The sequence below is a fragment of the Schistocerca cancellata genome, chromosome 4 (genome assembly GCF_023864275.1).
Source record: "Schistocerca cancellata isolate TAMUIC-IGC-003103 chromosome 4, iqSchCanc2.1, whole genome shotgun sequence".
Classification (NCBI taxonomy): domain Eukaryota; kingdom Metazoa; phylum Arthropoda; class Insecta; order Orthoptera; family Acrididae; genus Schistocerca; species Schistocerca cancellata.
In genome coordinates this window covers 502,480,565-502,508,007 of record NC_064629.1, presented here as the reverse complement: position 1 = coordinate 502,508,007, position 27,443 = coordinate 502,480,565, and the positions used below count along the sequence as shown (strand labels likewise).

At 44.5% G+C, this 27,443-nt stretch overlaps 1 protein-coding gene across 2 annotated transcripts in view; it reads right to left on the bottom strand.

The window, feature by feature from the left end:
- Positions 1-27,443, bottom strand: part of LOC126183723 (thrombospondin type-1 domain-containing protein 7A-like) — a 1,149,604-nt gene that overhangs the window by 215,736 nt on the left and 906,425 nt on the right. For both annotated transcript variants that reach the window (XM_049925914.1, XM_049925915.1), the window contains one exon: positions 8,835-9,059. In XM_049925914.1, the coding sequence (XP_049781871.1) occupies positions 8,835-9,059 (225 nt within the window). The remainder of the gene's footprint in view (positions 1-8,834; positions 9,060-27,443) is intronic.

The following is a 27,443-nucleotide window of genomic DNA, read 5'->3' as shown; positions in this document are numbered from 1 at the left end:
CAGCGCCCGTACAATTATCCAATCTTTGCTCAGTCCAATTTCGCCACTTTCCTGGATGATGATGAAATGATGAGGACAACACAAACACCCAGTCATCTCGAGGCAGGTGAAAATCCCTGACCCCGCCGGGAATCGAACCCGGGACCCCGTGCTCGGGAAGCGAGAACGCTACCGCGAGACCACGAGCGGCGGACGCCGCTGCTCTTAAGCGAAGGCCGTCTGTATACGTGCATATCGCTATCGCATGTCTTCTGTCACCTCAGTGTAAAGATCTCGGTTCGGTGTGGACGAGAGCCCCAAGTTTTCCTCAGGTATACCAAATCAAGCTGAAACAACTTACTGATGATCAGATCCTGTAGAGTTATCAAATTACTGGAACTGATACGTTTCATCCGCTGCCCCAAATAGTTCCACACATATTCTGAGAGATTAAGATGGGATTTAGCAAGCCAGTTGAGGTGCGATATGGTGCCAGAAGGTTCATCACACGGGTTGTGTCATTTTGGAATATGGGAGTTTCCACAGCATTTTCTTCAAGTGCAATACTTGGTCACCGAGAATGTTGAAATAAACGTCGTCGTTCATGTTCACGATAACATAAATGGGCGGACTCAATTCATGTTTCGTGAAGCATCACATAATCACTTCCGGCTGGTATTACATCCTACCCACACTGGGGCTTAAAAAGCGCACTCGGCAGTTTGTGCACTCGACTTGTTGCAACCTTTGAAAGGAATCAATATCGCGACTATTCGTACCGAACTACACGCCCTGCGTCAGCTACCGTCTCGTTTCTGTGTCGTCTGGCCTACTGAAGACGTGCAGCTTGATGCTCCGCTGTGAGAAATGGCACATTGGGAGGTATTCAATACCGTATTTCCTTTGCATGCAGTTTTCTTCACAATGTTCGCTCGGATACAGGTTGATATGGACTTGTTTTTAGTGACAGTAGCTATTTCTGTCGGGTTTGAAATCGATTTTAATTGACAAGGAGTGACATTCTTTTTCCGATCCCTGTCAGTCTGAACATTTTGCGACCGCTGTTTCTACACCTTGTTACTTGGCTGCGAGTGGTACACTGTCCCTTTAGACATGTAAGACCGTCCACGTTGATACACGGACAAATCGAACAATTTATTTCAGGGTGTGATCTTGGGCACGTCCAGTCGCGACAGGGCCTTTCTACCATTCTGTCACGTCGACCTAACTAGCTCCGCTGAATCTACGCAGCCGACTGACACATACTCACCACTCCACTGCCACGAGTTTCATCAGCAGTGGAGGGCCACACAGCCGCCTGTTACCAACCATATATCATCTACAGCGGTGCAAAACGATTAGTGGGCTCTTATAAATAAGTGACTAATACAATTCCTCACAAAAATGTGAACAATCCAGAAGCGTAGGAGGAAATGAAATGAAACTTTACGAGTTGAAAGGATATGTGACGTTATTTCAGAGATTAAAAATTGAATCAAAATTACGAAGAACATGGCAATATGATCCCACATATCAGTATGATGTTGCAGCCACTCTAGACTGGATGCATGCACTGATTCAAGTGGGATGGGTGTCAGAAGCCGTTGTATCCTCTACTGTAGCAAGTCGGCCCACAACTGTTGTAGCTCGTCATGGATATCTTTAATACTGGCACTGGGAAGGGGTTGATACATGTTTTATCGGAGACAGATCTGGGGATGTTCATGGTCACAGGAGTACCTCAACGTCACGAAAACAATTCACAGAGGCATGTCCATGTTTGAACTAGCATTGTCCTGTTGAAAAATGAAATCATGATACTACCGCGTGGAGGTAACACATGCGGACGTAGGATGCCCGGGTCGAATCGTTGTGCCGTCAGAATTCCTTCAGTCACAGCCAGCCTTGACCTGAAGTCATACGCGATGCCTCCCCATCACATAACCCGCTGTATCTCTCCAAAACATTGGGAGAAGATACCTCCCCCCCCAAGCCGCCGCCATACTCGTCGACGATGGTCATCTGGGGTAGTGCAGAACCGCCAGTTGTAGCTGAACACAATGCGAAGCCACTCAACAGCAGTTCATGCTTTCCAGTCATGGCACCTCCTCAAACGCAGTGTTTGTGTTGTGGCGTTAACAACAGCCTCCGTACGGGCCTGTAATTTCTTAATTCGGATGCTAGCGGTCTCTGGGTAAAGGAGTGAGATGACACAAAATGTTGCAGGGAGTCCATCAAATAATTAAATTTTCACTCTGCACCGGAGTGTGCGCTGATCTGAAACTTCCTGGCAGATAAAAACCGTGTACCGAACCGAGACTCCAACTCGAGACCTTTGCCTTTCGCGGGGAAGTGCTCTACCGACTGAGCTATCCAAGTACGACTCACGACCCGTCCTCACAGCTTTAATTCCGCAGTACCTCGTCTCCTACCTTCCAAACTTCACAGAAGCTGGAACAAAGGAGTGTTAGTTCTGCAAGTTTCGCAGGAGAGCTTCTGTGAAGTTTGGAAGGTAGGAGACGAGGTACTGGCGGAATTAAAGCTGTGAGAACGGGTCTTGAGTCGTGCTTGGGTGGCTCAGTCGGTAGAGCACTTGCCCTCGAAAGGCAAAGGTCCCGAGTTCGCGTCTCGGTCCGGCACACAGTTTTAATCTGCCACGAAGTTCCAGTCCAGTGCATGTTATCGGATGGCAGGCGAAGACGTGAAGGAGTTACGATGTGCCTGGTGCACAATATAGCAACCATCCCTTTGTGCTGGCCACACGCGGTAGACCGGAACCTTGGCGACGAGTCAAGCAATCCAACTTCGAGCCACTGTCCCATCTGAAAGCTTCTCCGATCTGGATCTTGCACGATTAGAGCTGCCGGCGAATTGTAGATCCACAATGAGGCCCTTTTCAGACTTTGTCAGTTGCTAATAGCCCTGTCTCAGACGAATACGTGTCTCTAGAGAACAGAAATGAGCTGCATATTCCCATTGTAAACTCGCCAGCGAGTCCTGTGACGTCGTCTCCGAAATCGCTGTCTCGGTGAGCCCGTAGACGCGACCCGTGAATCGCTGCCGCAGTCCACTAGTCACATGAGTTTGTTGTCAGGTACATGTCGACTCGTCTCGCTCAGAGAGGAGAGCGAGTACATTAGTTCGCAAGTATAATCTAACCGCGGACTCACGGAATTCTCGCTACGTACGCAGCCGTTTTAAAGAAAATTTCCGCCATTGAAATGTAATTTACTGTTAATTTATTTCACAAAGTCGTTACTGGGGCTTTATACCCATTCTCAAGTCACAAAATTTCCGACTTTCCTAAATGGCAGATGCAACTAATACGTCAACACGAAGGCTGACCGGTTACAATCAATATTGTTATTTTTATACATAGATTTATATAGATAAAACTTTTTTAAATATTCAGAGAGTGTCTGACAATTACGTTGACAAATACACACTTGCGAGGCGTTACCGTATGTGTTACGACAGTACCATGAAACATGACACTAAGGATGATGTGCAATTTCTAAATGGTGATTAATTATTAAAAGGCCGTGCGGGGTAGCCGCGCCCTCTAAGGCGCCTTGCCGTGTTTCGCGCGGCTCCCTCCCCCTCCCCCCGTCGGCCGTCGGAGGTTCGAGTCCTCCCTCGTGCATGGGTGTGTAAGTTGTCCTTAGCGTGAGATGGTTTAAGTTAGATTAAGTAGTGTGTAAGACCATCTGATCCCGAAAGCCGGTCAATTCACCTCGTCACTGGTACTTTACAGCAGAAAGATCACGTACTCATCTTAGGTACTAACAATACTAAGAATAAGTCAAGACTAGCCTTACGCTCCAGCATGCTTCAGGAGATAAAGAGTCGTCAAATATGAAGCGACTGCATTGCCACAGTTCTCAGACTCGCCACACGGATCTCCAGCGGGAGGGAAGGAAGTCCGCTAGCATTGATTTCTCAGCGGCGCCTTGATTTGTGAAGTATGCAGCCCGAACAATAGTATCGTACTCGCCCCGTTTGTGATCTCTACGTAGCACATCCGTGTCATTCGGAGTGATCACGAAACATTTGACTCTGTTCACACCCAACCAGTCCTGGTAACAACACTAGATACGAAAAAGGCTAAAGCACTTTGATGGCCGTTCTATCCATGCCAGAGAACTGCTACTCTAAATATCTACACTCATGTTCAGAAAAAAAACAGAACACCTTGAACGAGTAGAGATAGGACGTTCATATTGATATAACATGTACATTAGTATGTTCTGCAGAACTGATTAGTATTTGAACCATGTCAGGCAGCAGGTTCGCGGTCAACATTGATATCGCGACACAGCATCACCTGCCAGTAAAATGTGCTGCGGCTCTTGTTTCCGCTATAAATCGAAAGTAATGGATCGGTGTGACTTAAGCACACGTGCCGGATGCCTCGCAGACGTATGCGCGAACCGTACCATCAAATCAGAGAGTTTGAAAGAGGGACCATTATTGGCATGCGAAAAAGTGATGCATTCATGCGGAAAATTGCTGCTCGTGTGGGACGAAGCGTTTCGGCAGTGCAATGGATTTGTGCAGAATGGTTCACGGAAGGCCGTAGAACACGGCGAGATGGGTCAGGTCGCACCACCGAGACCATCCCCGAGATGATCGACACCTCATTCGAATTGCATTGCTGGACAGATCTGCGTCCTCCTCTGCTCTGGAGCAGTAGTGGAACAGTGTAACACATCTACATCTACACATACATGGATACTCTGCAAATCTCACTTAAGTGCCTGACAGAGGGTTCATCGAACCACCTTCATAATAATTCTCTATTATTCAAATCTCGAACAGCGAACGGGAAAAAGGAACACACAGCTTTCAATGCTAGCTCTGACTTCCCTTATTTTATTATGGTGACTGTTTCTCCCTATGTAGATCGGCATCAACAAAATATTTTCACATTCGGAGGAGAAAGTTGGTGATAGGAATTTCGTGAGAAGAGTTCGCCGCAACGAAAAACGCCTGTGTTTTAATGATGTCCACCCCAAATCCTGTATCATGTCCGTGACACTCACTCGCCTGTTTCTCGATAATACAAAAGACGCTACTCTTCTTTGCACTTTCTCCATGTACTCCGTTAATCCTATCTGGGAAGGATTCCACACCGTTCAGCAGTACTCCAAAGGGGAAAGTACAAGCGTACTGTACGCAGTCTCTTAAGTAGATCTGTTGCATCTTCTAAGTGTTCTGCCAATAACACGCAGAATTTGATTAGCTTTCCCCACAACATTTTCTATGTGTATTTTCCAATTTAAGCTTTCCGTAATTGTAATTTCTAGGTAATATATATATATATATATATATATATATATATATATATATATATATATATATATATATATATATATATATATATATATTTGAAGAATCAGTCTCAGTTGCGAAAATTTTCTGGTCTTTACCAGGTTTCTACTAAATTAATCTAACCTTCTTCAGAAACATAAAATTACTATAACATGACATAGTAAGGCACAGTCAACATTAAAATTAAAACCTATAGTACCGTGGTACCATGTCGAATTAAAACTACTTAACTGAAGTCCAGCCCCGGCATCTCTTCACCACGCGGTCGGTTGGCAGCAACCTAGATTAATTTAGCCGAAACCTGGTAAAGACCAGAAAATTTGCGCAGCTGAGGCTGATTCTTCAAAATATTAGTTTATCACAGTTGCTGTCAGGGCTGCAATATGCAAGAAATTCTTAATTTCTAGGTATTGAGCCGAATTTACGGCTTTAGAGTTGACTAACTTATCGTTTAACCGAAGTTTAAAGGATTCCATTTAGCACTCATGTGGATAATCTCACACTTCTCGGTATTTAGGGTGAATTGCCAATTTTTGCACCTTACAGATATCTTTTCTAAATCGTTTTGCAATTTGTTTTGACCTTTTGGAGACTTTAGTAGACGATAAATGGTAGCATCATCTGCAAACAATCTAAGATGGCAGCTCAGATTGTCGTACTCTATCAGGGCTGACGGTCCGTCGACTTCTCCTCCTACCTTTGACGAATGTGCATAAACACGCTAGGCGGCAATGGTGTATGGAACGACGTCACTGGGGCCGGAAAACATCGGATAGTGTTTTCGGTCGAATCCAGATTCTGTTTCCTTGAAAATAATGGCCGCATTTTGGTTTTCTGCAGACAGGGGGAGCGGCATCACAGTGACTGTATTCGCACAACACATAAAGCGCCAGCTCAAGGCCTTATGGTGTGAGCTTCTATTGGGTAGAACCACAAATCACAGCTGGTGCGTGTCCAGGGCATTGTGACCGGTGTGAGCTACGTGAATGACATCCTGCGACCCGCAGCCACAGCCTTGCTGCACAACGCCCCAGACGCCATTTTTCAGCAAGACAGAGCATAACCACATGTTGCTGAACGAACACGTACTTTCTTGTTATCACAGCATGTCAGTCTTTTGCCCTGGCCCGCCGGATCACCAGACTTGTTGCCAATCGAAAACGTGTGGAATATGATGACACAATGCCTGCCGCCACAGACGAAACTTTGGAACTAGGTGAATGCAATGTGACACCTATACCACAGGACGCCTTTTGTGCCTTATACGCGTCTATGCCATTACTCAGGGACAAGTTGTCAGGATCCATGGCAGACTTTGTGCCTACTAGGCAACAGAACACGTGCTATCTAAGGTGATGGAAATGCTAATCATTTCTGCAGAACATACTAATGTGCATTTCCTGTGAATATGAACGTCCTATCTCTAGTAGTTCAAAGTGTTCAGTTTTTTTTCTGAAAATGAGTATGTATACTCGCCGATGGTGCGTACGTGTACCAAGTTACATTGACATCGGACCATGTGCTCTGGATGCTTCACTTTTTTTGTCAGAAAGTGTATTTTGCCGATGAGCTTAGCATCATTTCCGCTAATCTCTCTCTCATTGATGACAGTCGCGGAAAAATATTCTACACCTACATCTACATCTACATAGATACTCCGCAAGCCACCGTACGGCACGTGGAGAAGCGTACCCTGTACCACTACTAGCCATTTCCTTTCCTGACTCACTGGCAAACAGAGTGAGGGGAAAACGACTGTCTATATGCCTCCGTATGACCCCTAATTTCTCGTATTTTATCTTCGTAGCCCTTACGTGAAATGTATGTTGGCGGCAGAAGAATCGTTCGGCAGTCAACTTCAGTTGCCAGTTTTCTAAATTTTCCCATTAGTGTACCTCGAAAACAATGTCGCCTTCTCTCCTGAGATTCCCGTTCTGGTTCCTGATTCATCTCCGTAACACTTACAAGTTCTAAAAAACTGCAGCCCCCCTTTGAATTGCCTGAATGTCTTCCTTTAAACTGTCCAGGTACAGATCCTAGACACTCGAGCAGTACTCAAGAATTGGTCTCACCAGCGTCCTATATGCGATTTCCTTTACAGATGAACCATTCTTTACTAACATACTCCAAATAAACGGAAGTCGACCATTCGTCTTCCCTAGCACAGTTCTCGCATGCTCATTCCATTTCATGTCGCTTTGTAACGTTACGCCCAGATATTTAAACGACGTGACTATGTCAAGCAGACACTAATAATGCTGTATCCAAACATTACTGGTTTATTGTTCCTATTTATCCATATTACCTTACATTTTCCAATATTTAGAGGCAGCTGCCATTCATTACACCAACTAGAAATTTTGCGTAAGCCATCTGGCATTCTCCTTCAGTCACTCAACTGCGCCAACTTACCGTACAACACAGCATCATCAGCAAACAACCGCGGTTTGCTGCCCACCCAGCCAGCCAAATCATTTACACTGAGCAGCCAGAGCATTATGACCAACGACTTACAGTCGATATAAACCAGTCCAGGCAATAGCAGCTTCACCCGATGAGGAATGTCTGATAGTCAGACACACGCACGGTGCATGTAGTACCAGTGGACTTTAATGATGGGTAGAGTACAAGTGTGTGTGAACGCACAATGCACCGAACACTCCTAACGATGGGCTTCCGCAGCCGACGACCCATGCATATGCCACTGTCAACACCACGATTTCGGCAATTACCTCTGAAATGGGCACGTGACCATCGACACTGGGTGTTGGCGCAGTGGCAAAGCGTTGCGTGGTCTGGTGAATCCCGAGACTTTCTTCATCAAGCTAACCGAAGGTCGCGAATCCGTCGTCTTCCAGGGAAACAGCTCCTTGTCAGATGTACTACGGGACGGAGAAACACTGTCGGCGGCTTCATTATGCTCTGTGGAACATTCATGTGGGCATCCATGGGTCCAATGGAGCTCGTGCAAGGCACCGTAACGGCCACGGAGTATCGTAAACTGGTTGCAAACCACGTACGCCAATTCATGGCGATCAGTTCCCGGCGGCAGTGGCATTTTTCAGTAAGATAATGCACCATGTCACAAGTCCAGAAGGTTGATGGAGTGGCCCGAGGAACCCTACCGAACAAATCTGGGACGTGACTGAACGTGGCGTCAGAACTCATCGCCGCCCACCCTGGAATATGCGGGAAAGAGGTGACTTGACTGTGCAGATATGGTGACAGCTCCCTCCAGCGACCTGCCAGGACCTCAGTGCTTCAGTGATACGCTGCGTCGTCGCCGTTATCCGTGCTAAAGATGGGCATATCGGGTATTAGATAGATGGTCACATTGTTCTGGATGATCATTGTATGTGTTGTATATTCCCAAAGAGAGACCACAGAAACAGTTATCACGTTCAGTTACTCCTTACGATGGTGATATCAGAGACTGTCAAAAGTACCTGTAATTTATCAAATTTTACTCGAGCATGGTATATATGAATGACAGAAGGAGAATAAATATTGTTTCCAAGTCACACCCCTGACGCGGTATCCGACTCCGCACTCGACGTTGTTGGGCAGCTGGCAATCAGACCAGTTGCCGACGCCCCAATTGAAGCGGCGGCAGCGCGCACCCGACAGCGGGCAGGGACGCCAGTCCATCAGCTTGCCGCACTGCTTGCCGCCGTTCTCGGGCGGCTGGATCACCAGGCGTCGCCGCAGCTGCGCCGGCGCCAACTCCTGCAGCGCCGAGTCCGGCGGGGCTGCAACACATTACGTGTTTACTCTATATGACCGTTATGTCCAACATTATCAAGAATTGTCACTGCCTGAAATTTGACAGCAGTAACACAAATGAAAGACCGTGTACTATGTTATAGGACATATTTCACATCCTCTCGTATTAACTGACAAGCATGTCATTGCTACAGAAGTGCATGCTGTGCCACTGAAAACCGGTTTTGGCAAATAAAAAAAATGGTTGAAATGGTTCTGAGCACTATGAGACTTAACTGCGGGGGTCATCAGTCCCCTAGAAGTTAGAAATACTTAAACCTAACTAACCTAAGGACATCACATACATCCATGCCCGAGGCAGGATTCGAACCTGCGACCGCAGCGGTCGCTCGGTTCCGGACTATAGCGCCTGGAACCACTCGGCCACTCTGGTCGGCCGGCAAATAAAACATTTGTAGTGTAGCTAATGGTGAATAGAACATGTCTTTTAATAAAGAAGATGGTATCTTCGGGCATACAATTTACCGAATACCCACGTACACATGCTGTTAGCTGTACCGGGATTCGAACCACCAACGACAAGAAATCAGCAAATGCGAGGCATCATAAAGGCATTGGCGGATAGAGCAAGGAACATCCGTGAATCAGAGTTGCGTGATGCAGTATTAAAACATCTCACCAGTGGTGAAGAATGGTTATTCGTCCGATGAGGTAAAAAGAGCCTTCAGAGCGCCGTGCAAAAATCGCAGCGATGCACAAGCGCCTGTGAAATGGAAAGTTTTCCTGCTGTTCATTAAGGATGGTATTGACCGCATAGGAAAAATTTTGAGAAAAACGAAACATGGAGGTAAGCCTACAACCCTCCCCCCCCCCCCCCCCCGCCTTCCCGGAAGATACAGGACCACCTAGAATTGGCCAAAGATGCTCGGAAACCGCTGGAAAATTCAAGAGTTTATAGGATTCCATGTAGCTGTGGGGAGGTTTACGTGGGTAGTGCAAACAGGACATCAAAGCACGACTAGAAGAGCACAAAGGCTATTGTAGAATGGGGAGACTGACAGATCAGCTATTGTGGAACATGCTTTGTAGCCAACAGACCACCAGATTCATTTTAATATGACTCGAGTACTGGCAGCCACAAGCGATTATCATGAAAGGTTATAAAGAGAGGACATAGGGACTGTGAAACACCCTAGGAATTTGAATAGGAAGGAGGAGAGCCTGAAATTGTATGACATTTGGATCCAGATGCTGAGAAGGATGTGGACCATTGCACCATGGGATGAGAGCAAAAGCGGACGACGGCAATCGACAACGGCCAATTGCGCTCATGTACGCAAAGCGTGACGTCACGCCGCTGTGTTGGAGCGCGCTTGAACAGAATTTCGATTCAGTCAGTAGCGAGCCAGGCTGTGAATCGGGCACTCGAAGGAGCTAAGATCCTCCTTGAAAATGTCCCCCCCAAATGGGCACGAAACGTTGGGTTTAAGTGTGAAATCTATTCGACCATGGCGTAATCGGCCGGAACACTTCGTTAATTGTAAGAAATAGTTGTTAAGAAAAAAAATCGATACATTGCGCCGTTTTCTAGTTAATTAGCGTTGAAATTAGGTAATCAGACTGTTCCGCGCTCAAATTCAAGCGCCCGCTACATACATTATCGCCAAATATGTTCTTCGTTTTGTTTCCTAAACCCGAACAAAAGAGGGATACAAGAACTGGACATGGGGCGGTAATAAGGAACGAACCCAAACCGAGCAGTCTCTTTCGCTATCACCTACGCTTTAGGCACAACTGACACGAACTTTATCTGGCGGGTTGCTTGAATTTGCGCGCACAGCGGGGCGATTGGTTAGTTTCAATACTAATTAACTCGGAAAAGACACGACGTATCGATTTTTTTTCTGAAGAATTCTTTCTCAGCACAACCGAACCTGCATTGCCCTTACAAGCTTCTCACACTGCTTCTGACCATACTGTATAAGCTACTAACCTATTTTGTTACTGAACAGTAAACACAGTCTTAAGTTTTGCATTAAATACCAATTACATAGCAAGTAATGATTCTAATATGCTGCCTGGGGCCCCGCAGTATACAAAAACAATACTTACTGCTATCCGCACGTGAAAATAACCACTGCTAGTCCCTTCGTCACTGCTCGCTTGTTTAGATCCCACCACTGCCATTGGTAACAATCTGTCAGGCTAGTTACAGCAAAGTATACTTGAGCATTAGGATTTCATGCAACGGGTTTCAACAATGAAATCCTCCTAAACTTCTAAGATCATATGCACACGTCAGCTGTGTACCAGTTCAACTGCTTGGAAACTGGCTCTTAATGGATTCTTTACATGGCCACACTAGAGTTGGGACTCAACAATCGCAGTCATTTCCACAGAAAACCTTATTCAGCATAAAAAGCTAATTTTTGTTAGCGAATCGAAACAAATCTAAAAACTGTTACAAGATACGCGAGTTCTCCTGAGGAATATACGTTAGATGGTGTACTACCAAAGCTGTCAACTGCACACACACGCACAAACACACATACACACACAAACACACACACACACACACACACACACACACACACACACACACATACGACAGAGAGAGAGAGAGAGAGAGAGAGAGGGGACACTAGTTGGGTATCACATTTTTCGTGTTTCTGTTCTTTATCTTCTCGCCATTTGGCTGGAAATTTATAGACATAAATACAATGATTCATGAACAGACTCAAATTAATAGAGAATCAGACATGTAAAATAGAACGACTAATTTGTCGGTAGGCAGTCACAGCTAGCGGTTCCACTCCAGAATTGTTTTAAGCTTACGAAAAAGGAGCTAGATGGCCACATAGTTTCCACATAAATCAAAGGCCTAAATAACGAACCACCGTCAGGACATCTACCGATATTAAACATAAGCTGAGTGAAATAATCGGTAAGTCACCCATCGGTAAGTCACCCAACGGTAGACGCTGCTGAAGACATCAGGTTGGCTGCTGACTATATTCTGGCAATGGCGAAGCCACTGAGGTCAAATTTTGCTACACATGATAGACGGAGCTAACAATTAGATGTAAGAATGATGTATAAATCTCGGTAACACTCTCTCTCTCACGACTGAGAGATAACCAGTTTAGATCTTGAAGGTGAAAACAATTTTCATTAGCAAAACCTATTTGACGAGGATTGATAACCTCGTTCCTCGTCACTGTGTTGCGAAACAAAGTGATTCAAGCCCCGTAACAAAGTGCTCCAAACCTCTCCGCAGTGTATTACGGTATGACTTGATTCTTTCTGACAGAAGTAGAGCAGGTGTGTGTGTGTGTCAGTACCCGCTTTCACGGCTCCTCTTTCTGAAACTCCATATTAATTTGCAACAATTAAAAACGCAGCACCACATTGAACAAGAGCTTATCATAGCATTTCACACTTTATAGCTACACATCAATCAGAAGTTATAAGAAAGCAGTGCTAAACTACTCCATTAAAAAATCCCATGCCTCCGGCAGAGCGCAACGGCGTGTGTAGCGCGCCAGCATGTGTGTGTGCGTGTGCGTGTGCTAGATGATTCCTAAGTTGCAAATGTGTCAGTACCAATAATACGTATGCAAATGTATCGTGTGACTCGATACTTATCATTTACCGAACAATGTTAGACCTGATAATTGGACATTAAATAAGGGGAAATGAGATGAAAACGTGGGAGATGAAAAAACGTAAGTAAACTGTTTATTATTTCAAAAATATTCGCCATAACTGTTAATAAATTTATTCCACTGTGGGACACGACAGTCAGTGCCTCCACTGAAAAATGTTCACGGTTGCCTAAGGAACTATAATTGTACCCAGTGATGCACCTCTTCGTCCGAAGCAAATCTACGGCCACGAATGCCTTCAAACATATGGAAGTAGTGTGGGGAGAGAGCGGGACTGTATGAAGGATGTCTCAGGGGCTCCCAGCCAACTTCTGGAGCGTACTGGAAACAACCTCTGCAACATGGGGGCCGCCCACTGCAGAAGTTTCCTTGGGAAATCCTTTCACATTGTCCATACAATCCTGATTTCTCCCCATGCGATTTCCATACTTTTGTAGCTATGAAGAAAGACCGTCTTGGCCGTCGATTTGATTCGAATGAAGAGGTGGACAGCTGGGTACAATCGTGGTTTGGTAGGCAGTCTTAAACATTTTTCCATGAAGGCATTGACCATCTTGTCTGAGACTGGGGTGAATGTATTAACAACTATGGGGATTACTTTTGGAATAATGAACAGCTTACTTCCTTTCTTCCCATCTGTCTCTTTTGATTTCACTGCCTCTTATATGTACGGCCACAGCATTTTTGTATGATTTGTTTTAGTCTATACAAAACTGAATGCTTAGCTACAAATTGCGTATTTGTAAATCTTATCCATATGTGTATAATGATTAGGTCAAAGCTATCGTTATGCCGTCCACTGGAGTATCGATTGACTTTTCGTGTACGAAGTATGGTGTATTTGAAACAGAAGGCTTCTTTCCACTTGGATTTATTTGATACGTTAAATATTTAGTTTATAGAGTTTGTATTTAACGGAAAGCCACCACAGCTCGTGAAAATACCAATATTTCCAATACATTAGCAGTATCCCAATGTTTCTTCCTGTCAACAAATTCAAAGCCAAAAAATACAGGGCTATTACAAATGATTGAAGCGATTTCACAAATTCACTGTAGCTCCATTCATTGACATATGGTCACGACACACTACAGATACGTAGAAAAACTCATAAAGTTTTGTTCGGCTGAAGCCGCACTTAATGTTTCTGCTGTCAGAGCGCTCGAGAGCGCAGTGAGACAAAATGGCGACAGGAGCCGAGAAAGCGTATGTCGTGCTTGAAATGCACTCACATCAGTCAGTCATAACAGTGCAACGACACTTCAGGACGAAGTTCAACAAAGATCCACCAACTGCTAACTCCATTCGCCGATGGTATGCGCAGTTTAAAGCTTCTGGATGCCTCTGTAAGGAGAAATCAACGGAGCGGCCTGCAGTGAGCGAAGAAATGGTTGAACGCGTGCGGGCAAGTTTCACGCGTAGCCCGCGGAAAATTGGCTCATGCCAGAACTGGAGACCGACAGCGCCGACTTCATCTTTCAACAGGATGGTGCTCCATCGCACTTCCATCATGATGTTCGGCATTTCTTAAACAGGAGATTGGAAAACCGATGGATCGGTCGTGGTGGAGATCATGATCAGCAATTCATGTCATGGCCTCCACGCTCTCCCGACTTAAACCCATGCGATTTCTTTCTGTGGGGTTATGTGAAAGATTCAGTGTTTAAACCTCCTCTACCAAGAAACGTGCCAGAACTGCGAGCTCGCATCAACGATGCTTTCGAACTCATTGATGGGGACATGCTGCGCCGAGTGTGGGGGGAACTTGATTATCGGTTTGATGTCTGCCGAATCACTAAAGGGGCACATATCGAACATTTGTGAATGCCTAAAAAAACTTTTTGAGTTTTTGTATGTGTGTGCAAAGCATTGTGAAAATATCTCAAATAATAAAGTTATTGTAGAGCTGTGAAATCGCTTCAATCATTTGTAATAACCCTGTATGTGTGTGCAAATACTCGCAGTACGTTTGTGACACAAACTCTACTGTTTGTAAACAGTGAAACACTCAAAAGAGAAACTTACCATCGCACCCCACTCAGATTTAGTGGTAAGATGGCCCAGTGGATAATCTATCGAAAACTGCACACAGATCAAGCACGGAAACAGGAAGAAAATGTACTGAACTGCGAAAAAAGAGCAAAATAAAAACAGTGAACGGTCAAACTCAACAAGTGCAATATCGAGAAGGCTTGAATTGCTGCGGGGTCGTGGTTAGCAGGCATGGTAGTGCAGCGTGTTCGGTTACAGGGTTAGCTGCCCTCTGTAAAAAAAAAAATAGCTGCCCTCTGAAAAAAAACCCTGACTGAGAAGCCGTGTTCAAAACTCCCTTTTTGTAGTTTTGGCAGTTGTCATACTATACATTGGTTATAGAATATGATTCATGTCGTAACAATACGTTACCATCGCAAGTAAATGTGATGAACAGTGACAGCAGGCGAGATACCACATAGAAGTCCCACAGAAATGAAAACAACAAATAAACAGATGTGAACTACGTTACGGCAAAGGAAATCAAGAGTCAAAACTTCCAAAACGCAACAACGCAGCTTCGAAAACGTTAACAGCATGTGTTTTGACAGAACACAGAGAAACTGTGCGATTAGGCGTATCTCACTCACTTACATCTACATCTACATCTACATGATTACTGTGCAATTCACATTTAAGTGCTTGGCAGAGGGTTCATCGAACCACAATCATACTATCTCCCTACCATTCCACTCCCGAACAGCGCACGGGAAAAACGAACACTTAACCTTTCTGTTCGAGCTCTGATTTATCTTATTTTATTTTGATGATCATTCCTACCTATGTAGGTTGGGCTCAACAAAATATTTTCGCATTCGGAAGAGAAAGTTGATGACTGAAATTTCGTAAATAGATCTCGCCGCGACGAAAAACGTCTTTGCTTTAATGACTTCCATCCCAACTCGCGTATCATATCTGCCACAGTCTCTCCCCTATTACGTGATAATACAAAATGACCTGCCCTTTTTTGCACCCTTTCGATGTCCTCCGTCAATCCCACCTGGCAAGGATCCCACACCGCGCAGCAATATTCTAACAGAGGTCGAACGAGTGTAGTATAAGCTGTCTCTTTAGTGGACTTGTTGCATCTTCTAAGTGCCCTGCCAATGAAACGCAACCTTTGGCTCACCTTCCCCACAATATTTTCTGTGTGGTCTTTCCAACTGAAGTTGTTCGTAATTTTAACACCCAGGTACTTAGTTGAATTGACAGCCTTGAGAATTGTACTATTTATCGAGTAATCGAATTCCAACGGATTTCTTTTGGAACTCATGTGGATCACCTCAAACTTTTCGTTATTTAGCGTCAACTGCCACCTGACACACCATACAGCAATCTTTTCTAAATCGCTTTGCAACTGATACTGGTCTTCGGATGACCTTACTAGACGGTAAATTACAGCATCATCTGCGAACAACCTAAGAGAACTGCTCAGATTGTCACCCAGGTCATTTATATAGATCAGGAACAGCAGAGGTCCCAGGACGCTTCCCTGGGAAACACCTGATATCACTTCAGTTTTACTCGATGATTTGTCGTCTATTACTACGAACTGCGACCTTCCTGACAGGAAATCACGAATCCAGTCGCACAACTGAGACGACACCCCATAGGCCCGCAGCTTGATTAGAAGACCCCATAGGCCCGCAGCTTGATTAGAAGTCGCTTGTGAGGAACGGTGTCAAACGCTTTCCGGAAATCTAGAAATACGGAATCAACTTGAGATCCCCTGTCGAGAGCGGCCATTACTTCGTGCGAATAAAGAGACGTTGCACAAGAACGATGTTGTCTGAAACCGTGCTGATTACGTATCAATAGATCGTACACTTCGAGGTGATTCATAATGTTTGATTACAGTATATGCTCCAAAACCCTACTGCAAACCGACGTCAATGATATAAGTCTGTAGTTCGATGGATACCTACTACCCTTCTTAAACACTGGTGCGACCTATGCAATTTTCCAATCTGCAGGTACAGATCTATCGGTGAGCGAGCGGTTGTATATGATTGCGTAGTAGGGAGCTATTGTATCAGTGTAATCTGAAAGGAACCTAATCAGTATACAATCTGGACCTGAAGACTTGCCCGTATCAAGCGATTTGAGTTGCTTCCCAACCCCTAAGGTATCTGCTTCTAAGAAACTGATGCTAGCAGCTGTTCGTGTTTCAAATTCTGGAATATTCCATTCGTCTTCCCTGGTGAAGGAATTTCGGAAAGCTGCGTTCAATAACTCCGCTTTAGCGGCACAGTCGCCGGTAACAGTACCATCGGCATTGCGCAGCGAAGGTATTGACTGCGTCTTGCCGCCTGTGTACTTTACATATGACCAGAATTTCTTCGGATTTTCTACCAAATTTCGAGACAATGTTTCGTTGTGGAACCTATTAAAGGCATCTCGCATTGAAGTCCGTGCCAAATTTCGCGCGTCTGTAAATTTTAGCCAATCTTCGGGATTTCGCGTTCTTCTAAATTTCGCATGCTTTTTCCGTTGCCTCTGCAACAGCGTTCGGACCTGTTTTGTGTACCATTGGGGACCAGTTCCATCTCTTACCAATTTATGAGGTATGAATCTCTCAATTGCTGTTGATACTATATGTTTGAATTTGAGCCACATCTCGTTTACATTTGCGTAGTCAGTTCGGAAGGAATGGAGATTGTCTCTTAGGAAGGCTTCTAGTGGCACTTTATCCGCTTTCTTAAATAAAATTATTTTGCGTTTGTTTCTGGTGGATTTGGAAGAAACGGTATTGAGCCTAGCTATAACGACCTTGTGGTCACTAATCCCTGTATCAGTCATGATGCTCTCTATTAGCTCTCTATTGTTTGTGGCTAAGAGGTCAAGTGTGTTTTCGAAACCATTTACAATTAGCGTGAGTTCGTGGACTAACTGCTCGCAATAATTTTCGGAGAAAGCATTTAGGACAATCTCGGAAGATGTTTTCTGCTTGCCACCGGTTTTGAACAGTTATTTTTGCCAATATATCGAGGGAAGGTTGAAGTCCCCACCAACTATAACCGTATGAGTGGGGTATTTATTTGTTACGAGACTCAAATTTTCTCTGAACTGTTCAGCAATTATATCATCGGAGTAGTGGGGGTCGGTAGAAGGAGCCAATTATTAACTTAGTTCGGCTGTTAAGTATAACCTCCACCCATACCAATTCGCACGGAGTATCTACTTCGACTTCACTACAAGAAAAACCACTACTGACAGACACAAACACTCCACCACCAATTCTACCTGATCTATCTTTCCTGAACACCGTCTGAGACTTTGTAAAAATTTCCGCAGAACTTATTTCAGGCTTTAGCCAGCTTTCTGTACCTATAACGATTTCAGCTTCTGTGCTTTCTATTATCGCTTGAAGCTCAGGGACTTTCCCAGCACAACTACAACAATTTACAACTACAGTTCCGACTGTTCCTTGATCCAAGCACGTCCTGTATTTGCCATGCACCCTTTGAGATTGCAGCCCACACCGTACTTTCCCGAGGCCTTCTAACCTAAAAAACCGCCCAGTCCACGCCACACAGCCTCCACTACCCGTGTAGCCGCCAGCTCATCAGGCGTACAAATTAGGTGCGTCGATAAAAGATTCCTATCATATGACACATGTAGTGTCACCAGAAGTGTTTTCCGGTGGAGGATTCGGTTGACTTGTCACTTTTTCGTCAAACATTTGCGATTCCCAGTTCGAAAACCTCTTCCTTTCGGCTACTAATAGAGCAGTTGCGCTGAATCAACTGTCATCATAGGTCCCTACATTACACCACGCTGTTGCAAACGGACGCTACACAACGTCACAGAGACAAATCTGAATATGGCGAACAGTGAAAAAAAATTGACGCAAGGGATGTTTGAACACGGCCCACTCGCTTGGCAGTCCAACACCGTGACCACTTAAGAACGACGCCGTTGCTCTTTTGAGACTGCTCTATATTGAACTTCTTGTCCTTGAACCGTTCGCTGTTTCTATTTTTCTCTTTCTTCACATTTCTGTACACGTTCTTCCTGTTTTCATCCTTGATCTGTGTTCAGTTTTTGACGGGCTGACCACTGGGCCCTCTTACCACTAAGTTAGGGGGGAGGGGGGTGCGATGGGGAGTTTCTCTTGTCAGAAGCAATTAAGCAGTTATTTGCAACACGCCACGATAATAAGAGGACGTGTAGAAAGCGGAATTGATTTAAATGGCAGAGTGGTGGCGTGCACGTAGCCCAAAAGTGCCCTTTTCGTTTGACCGAACAGATGAGTGTTACCCAACGCTCAGTTAATGCAGAGCCGTCATACGAAGTGGAAACTTGTAACCAAATTCCGCTATGCCTCGCCGACATTACAGTGTGGAAAGTCGGCATATGAATGCGTTCGAACGGTGCAGAATGATTGGTCTCCAGGAGGTGGGACTGTCGTTCCGTGACATTGCGGCTCGTACAGGGCACGCTGCTTCAACAGTGAGGCGTATGTGGAACCAGTGGAGAGAAGAGGGCCCTACACAGCTCCGACAGGGTACTGCACGACAGTGCGAGATGACCGCCATCTTGTTCGCTTGGCCGTAACGGGCAGAACAGCATATTTACAGTGTTTGTGCGACGTTGGAGCACTGCTGTGGATATGGACATGTCTGCGTCGATGGTTCGATGCAATCTCTTGCGGGCTGGACTGGTGAGATACGTGCCATTGCGTCGGCTTCCACTAGCCACAACCCACTAACACCCAGGATTACAATGGGTACGTGGACGTCGATACTGGCATGGTGAGTGCCAAAATGCAGTGTTTTCGGATGAGTCCCGCAACTACAGTAGTGGACGCAACGAGTTTGACGCCGTCGTGGTGAACACAATCGGGCAGACTGTATTAGCGAACAAACGCCAAATATGATGGTTTGAGGAACCATTGCCTGTAACACGCGATCTCGCCTACAACGTGTTGAAGGTAATCTGAACTGCTACCACTTGCTCCCCCCTCCCCCTTGCACGCTGTTCAAGCCTGGCCGCATGTAGCGAGGAATGTGCAAGCCTTCTTCGAAGACCGACGGGCACCACTGCTTCCCTGGCCAGCCTGTTCGCGTGACGCGTCATCCACAGAACATGTCTGGGATATTGTCCGTCGGCAACTTGTTAGTTAAGGTCCTGTTGCAGCCACAGTTGATGCTTTGTGGACGCGCCTACAAACTGCGTGGCAGAGTATTCCCCAGCAGCATATATAGGTGCTCTTTGATTCCATGCCACGACGCCTAGCAGCTCTGATTGTAGCACGTGATGACGCTATTCCGTACTGCATATCCACAGTCGCAGTGCATGTACCGGTCTGTAATGCAGATCACTTGTGTAGTGCCCTGCCCTTAATCAGCGGAATAAATTTCATTGTGATCACATATCTCCGTCTTGGTGTTCCACTTTTTCCAAACAGTAGTGTATCCTTGAAGACGGTCCAATAATTAGACCACAGACAACTTTCAAAACGTAAACACCAATATGTTTGAAAAATTGTTAGAAGCGTCTGAGAAAGTTTTCCTTAGAGCATGATTGCTTCTTGCATAATAAAAATTGAGAATAATTAAAAAAATATTTTTATCTGTGACAACATGTTTTACCTTAAATTTTTCGTAAGTCATGTACTTTTATGTGTGAAAATGTGACTTATGTTACTTTTCATCTCTTTGTAATTCTGGTAAGAAATAAAGACTACCGTGTGTGACATTGCCGGTTGGTTGCGTTTGTTTATACGTGTAATGATCCGCCTCCGAAAAGTTTTCGGGTCTAAAATATCTAAGTGTTCGAAGATTTCTCGCTATCATTGCTTAGGTAACTTTATAAATTCATCCATTTCTGCAGTTTATTACCTAGAGGTCCTATTCTAACGAACACGAATGCATGAAAATCTGCGACGGATATTAAATGACGTTGACGTGCTGACGTTTTGACAAATGTGAGAAAGTATTTTCCATTCGGGAAGTAATAGCCGGAAGACATCAGGCCCTTGTCTTGCGGCACTGTTAAACGAAAGAATTTACGTGACCCTTGGTTTCCGGAATTTACAGCGGACGAAATGAGATGAAGACCGCTTGATACGCGCGGTGAGGTCCGAAGGTTTTGTGAGGCGCTCGCGTCGAATACGAGCCCGTAATGAAAACTGTGTTCATTAAATCCAACCTGCAAGCGCATCTCCGGGGCCGGAAATTTCATTGAGACGAAGAGAATGAGAGAAGAGCGGTAGGGTAAATGCACAAGGTCCACCGGAGTTTATTTTTACTGGACTTGCGAAGTTATCCAGTAGATGAATCTCTTGCACCGAATGGCAAGGAAATTACTTCAGGAAGTACGATCCGGTTTCCACCATGTCTGGTACACATCCTACGTGGAAACGTTAATTAAACTTAACTGTGGAGGTTTCCTCGTGTAGATGGAGGGAGTCAACATCGGTGAATGTAGAGGAAAGTTACCCACTGTTTAAAAAGCGTCATAATTAAACAGCTTTGGCTTATTAACAGGAAAAGAAACCAAACAAATAAGTCAAATTGAGATGAATAATATCAGCCTGGAAATGAGGTAAACCTGTTAGTTTGAACTACGAGATGTATGACGTTTGTGTAAATGAGAGATGCTATTCGCACATATATTGCTGTTGGTATCTATGCAGTATTTCTAGTACGGTATTGATACTATTCCTAAATCATAGCACGGCATGAAAGAAAGCTACAATATGTGCGTGAAATTTACGACAAGGATGGAATTCGTCTGCAGATTACAAAGCCATCACAACAAAATTCTAAGGTCAACACGGCGTTTGGGAGTGAGAACGTTGGGGAAATTACACCTAGCCCATGCGAAATTAATTATTATTGAGAAAGAAGGAGAAGCAAAAGAAAGAAAACTAATATGCGAGGGCTATTCGGAAAGTAAGGAGCGATAGGTAGTGAAATGGAAACGTCAGTGAAAATCCGATGAAGCTTTGCAAAGATGTGTTGGGCAGTGTCTCTAACATGGCTGTCGATCGTGTCACGTCGCTCTTTTCAGTTCTAAGCACACAGTGAGCATGTGCAGATGCCTATAACGAGAGAGAATTCTGAGCCGCACATTGCAGGGCAATGAGGACCCGAACTTGGTTCCCTCTCATGTTCATCTCTGCTCACATGACCCGCTGACTATGGAGACAAAATTTTGGCGCAAACAACGAACTCAATACTAGTGCAGAGAAATACCGGAAAACCGAGCGAGGTGGCGCAGTGGTTAGACACTGGACTCGCATTCGGGAGGACGACGGTTCAATCCCGCGTCCGGCCATCCTGATTTAGGTTTTCCGTGATTTCCCTAAATCACTCCAGGCAAATGCCGGGATGGTTCCTCTGAAAAGGCACGGCTGTCTTCCTTCCCCATCCTTCCCTAATTCGATGAGACCGATGACCACGCTGTCTGGTCTCCTTCCTCAAACAACCAACCAACCAACCAAATACCGGAAAGCACAGGAGGCTGCCCTCTATGACGGGGTTGGGTTGGGTTGTTTTGGGGGAGGAGACAAGACAGAGAGGTCATCGGTCTCATCGGATTAGGAAAGGAGGTCGGCTGTGCCCTTTCGAAGGAACCATCCCGGCATTTGCCTGGAGCGATTTAGGGATATCACGGAAAACCTAAATCAGGATGGCCGGACACGGGATTGAACCGTCGCTATGACGAGGGTATTGGAAAGTCGATACAACGCTACGACAGATGTCTAAGTCGAAGTGGCGGCTATGCAGAGAAGTAGCCGGAAGGTGTAGCAAAGTGTTGAAAACAAAACATTTTGATTTTCACTGTAGTTTCTATTTCGCAACCAGTCGGACCTTACTTCCTGTACAGACGTCGTATAAAATATTGTTCAAAATTAGAATGTTGATTATGGTTTCAAAAATCAACAAGACGCACATGAAAACGAGAATAGTTAATTAAATCTCATGGGCTACCACAAAAATAGTATTTTATGAGTTTTTAAAATTGTTTTCGAGAAATATAACAAGTATCAAATGGCTGTCTCATCTGAAATTCTATGGCGTCTCTAAGATAATGGAAATTTATTAGCTAGTATAAAAATAATTTGTATTTCCACTCAGGGAAAATGTCTCAGACCACAGCGCATGCATTATGCGATGTGCAGATCATAGGCACAGGATGTGCACTGTGATGGAATATTCGATATGGTGATATGGCATTGTTTCTGAAATATTACGACGCTCATCCAATGTGGAAAAAATAAAAAAAATTCTATGTACAACATATATAGAATACATCTGGTATAATTTAATTTTTGAGTTACCTTGGATTTTTGACGCATTTATTGGACCGCTCGGCCTGGATAACGAATCTCAGTGTAACAATACTTCTCATAAAAAGAGGACAACTGATAGGTCAGTTAAATTCAGCGGCAAAAGGAAGGTTGTTCAGTGGCCGAGGATGGTAACACTGTCACGATGTGTAGTGAACATTGCACTCTCTGATCAGATATTTTTTTAAATCTTCGTATTGACCAACTGGGAATACGTAATATCTTCAAACCCTCTTTCATTGTTTTTTCCGGTACTCCGTCTTTTTCTCATGTTGCTATTCCTTTCTTCTGTCTGTATTGTTACTGACTTCTTATTTTAGCCGAGCGGTCTTAGGCGCTGCAGTCATGGACTGCGCGGCTGGTCCCGGCGGAGGTTCGAGTCCTCCCTCGGGCATGGGTGTGTGTGTTTGTCCTTAGGATAATTTAGGTTAAGTAGTGTGTAAGCTTAGGGACTGATGACCTTAGCAGTTAAGTCCCATAAGATTTCACACACATTTGAACATTTTGAACTTCTTATTTATTCTTCATTCAAACATTTCTAAATTTAGTATTGGATTCTTAAAAAGTTTCTTTCTGTTACATCCCATTCTTTGATCTTGTTTCGTTACAATTCTTTTCTTATTTCTGAAATCTGTACTATTATCGACTTCTTTTTCCAGATGTACAGGAAGATTTGTTTCTTTAGCATGTGTCCAAAGAAGATTAACCTTCGATTTGCCATTACTTCTGATATTTACTGCATATTTTGATAGATGTTCTCATTTTCCAACCATCTGTAATATGTATTGTTTTTCTAATAATATGTCTTTCAAGTGTCTTTATTCTGTCCAATTTAGAGGTCATTGTAAAGCAGTCACATACATGTAAAAATTCTGGTTTAGCCACTGTGATATATTGTTTTAGTTCTCTATTTCTCGATATTATTATTATTATTGCACTGAATCTGAACGAGAATAGTGTCACATAATTAATAATTAGTTAGCTTGCTCGATCAAGCTAATCCTTTACAGAGCCTGTAAATGAATGACATAGAAAATTTAGCGAACTAATTGCAGAAATGAAAGCTCGAAATTCCCTATACCTTAGTTCTTCCTTCGGTAACCCCAAACGGTATGTAATTATTTTGTGTATGACAGTTTTGGGATAACAAAGTGGATAGCAAAGAAACGTAGAAGAGCTGGGTTCCCAAATAACATTGTAGCATGTCCAACGGTAGCTTACTTTTGTTCGTTTACGTTCCGCCTCTCAAGGACCTTATGCTGTTATTCAAAAATCTCTGTACGCGTGGCAAAGGCAGCTGTTCCTCTTAAGTCCTCTTGCTCGTCTGTCACCTTTGGTCGACTGCCTTCACTTTATTTTAGCACTTACAGACATTGCTAATACAATAGTGCTGAATTCATAGCTTGTTTGGAAGTACGACAAGATATTTTAGAGACCCAGGAAGCTGTGGTCTCTACGTATGCAGGATGCCGAGATCGGAATGCGGGAGTGTGGTCCGGTGAATATCCCGAAGGCACCGGTGATACAATGTTAGCTGTAAGTACGTTTATTTTCAGTAGTCATACAATGCAAATAGCTTCTCTATGACATAGAGCGTAGGCGCCGGAGTGGCGCGTATAGTCGGATGTTTCTGACTCGTCTAGCTCATTGGCGTCTATGTTACATGTCGGAGTTCAGAAATCGCACCTTCAGCAGGGGCGTCGACGTGCAGAATCTCAACTCAGTGGTTTTCAGGCGTTGTTCGCCCTTCTGGGGTGCCGCTAGTTTGACTTGCTGCTTTACCGAGGTGGTCTCCAAGACAGTGGAGTTCATGTTCAGGTCAGCGGTTAACAGCTCCTCACGGGATGACAGTAGCCGTGCAGATGTATGTCCTGGCCTCCCACCCAGAGACGGTCAAGACTCCAGTAGCTGCTCCCAGGTAAAGCCAAGGGGGCCAATGCGAATCCGCCTCTCCTGGACAGTGTGTGTAGCCGGCCGCTAGCAGGTTGCCCTCGCTTCACCCCCAGCAGGACGCTGGTCGAAGATGTGTAGGTCTTCACGTTAGTGGCAGCAAAGTAGGCAGCAGCATTCCAAGGCAGTGGATTGCATGAGGCTGGCTGGTTTCTCATACCTGAAGTCACCAGACCTCACATCCTGGAACAGCTTGTACTGGTATTCACTGTAACTCACAAGACTGGCAAGCTGAATAATGACTGATTTCCAGCAAACGAATAGAATGTGTACTTTGGAAGTCCCAGTATTTCTGCTGACCAGATCGTACCGATGATGTTTTCGGGCTGTAGCGATGAGCGAATTTGGCCCCATTTTCTAAGATTGGCAGTACTTAACACGTACTGCAGCGTCCCAGCTGTGGCTTTCAGTCCTTCAGCTTTGCACTTTCTGCCAACTGAGAGGGCTGAAAGACGTCCTTGACAATGATTTACATGCTGTTACACCACCTTGCAGTGTTGTCAGAATGACGTTATGTTGCAGTCATTCTGCTGCGGTCGCACTCTGCGCTCTCTGTTAGAATGTGATGCAATGTCCCAGTTGTGTGCTTTGCTATTTGCTACAGTTTCTTTCCTTCCTAGTTTCATTCTGATGGTGACACTGCGCTTGAACCTATCTTGGCTCGGTTCTGCGCTTGTTGGGGAAAACTTTGAAAATTTTACGTTCATCCGTAATTCCTTTCTGTGGTGAAACAATATGCAACACAACAAAACTTCACATGTCCCGAAATATTTTATGTTTTATGTTACTATGACAAGACCACTAAATTTGGATCAAAGACTGATTTTTGTGATGACGAGAAGTACCTATAAGTTCACGTAAACTGTATTAAGGGATGTGTGTAAGGATAAACTGCAGAAGAAGGAAGATTAGAACTTAACTTCCTGCTGGTGTCAAACTCCCTAGAGATGTGGGAAACTCACTATATAGGATAGGAAAGCTCAGCTAATAATCACCTGAAGTGATTTATGGAAGTTACACCTAAATAGCGGTTACAGGATGAAATTAAGTGCAGCATAGCTTGATTAACTGCCAAGTGTGGAAATGAGGTATAGGTGTTACGCAAGAAAAGGAGTGGTTTCTGTTTCTCTTATGGGCGTATCACCACATTTTCGCCTCACTTTATCATATTAGTTCAATAGTTTAACAAGAAGCAAGTTCCTTCCTTGCACATGTACAACACTGTATTCTGTGATGTTTGGACAGTTCCATGCAAATGAGTTGCCATCATTCGAAAACGAAGTGAAACTTAGAGATGCAAATTTCCGCAGATAAATTATAGTTACTACACACTGGGACGCAATTATAAATTAGCGTCACAGACTGAAGCAGAATCCTGTTGGAAAACACCTCCTTGAATGCTGTTCATGAATGACAGCACAACAGGTCGAATCACCAGACTGACGTACCAATTTGCAGTCAGGGTACGTGGAATAACCACGAGACCGCTTCCACTATTATACGAAACAGCATCTCGGACCATAACTCCAGGTGTAGGTCCAGGGTGTCTAGCAGGCAAACAAACTGGTTGCAGGCTCTCAACTGGCCTCTTTGTAATCAATACACGGCCATCACTGGCACTGACGCAGAACCAGCATACTCGTACCTTCGTTAGCAATCTTCAATTGGGCACGGCGTCAAATGTCTTCGGTTGTCGTCGTTTATGCGTTCTCTTATGAACCGAGATTACAACAGCCTCTGCTTCCTCAGCATCTTCCGAATTTTGTTATTAAAGCGTGGCGAGTATTTCCCATCCTTTATCCACTGACTAGGCACATTACTCTCCAGACCACGATTTACAATCTGCTTGAATTTTATCCGTAATTCCTCTAAGTTCAAAAAAATGTTCAAATGTGTGTGAATTCCTAAGGAACCAAACTGCTGAGGTCATCGGTCCCTAGACTTACGCACTATTTAAACTAACTTACGCTAAGAACAACTCACAACCCCATGCCCGAGGGAGGACTCGAACCTCCGACGGGAGGGGCCGCGCAGTCCGTGACATGACGCCCTAAACCGCGCGGCCACTCCGTGCGGTGCTCTCGTCCCCAAGGATAATTGGAGCCCGAGAACTTTTTGAAGGGCGGTAAATTCTGGACCATTGTTACGAATACTTCGACAACTTAGTGATAGAATTTTGACAGCCGAAATGTCTTTACCCTGAATGTGGTCTGACTTCCCTAGGTCATATATGCCTCGTTGAAAAAAATAAAAAAAATCCGTCATCGGTGGATCGCTGGATCGAGCAATACTCACTTTTTGAAATTTATATTTTGAGCCACGCTCGGTTTGCATCCAAATTGACGGAAGAAAGAGAAATTTGTCAAAATGTTAACTAGTTAATATGTTAACTGTGGAAGTTACTTGTGCATGCGCGAAATTTACATTAGTTAAATGTTGGAGATACCTTTTTAATTTACGCTTTC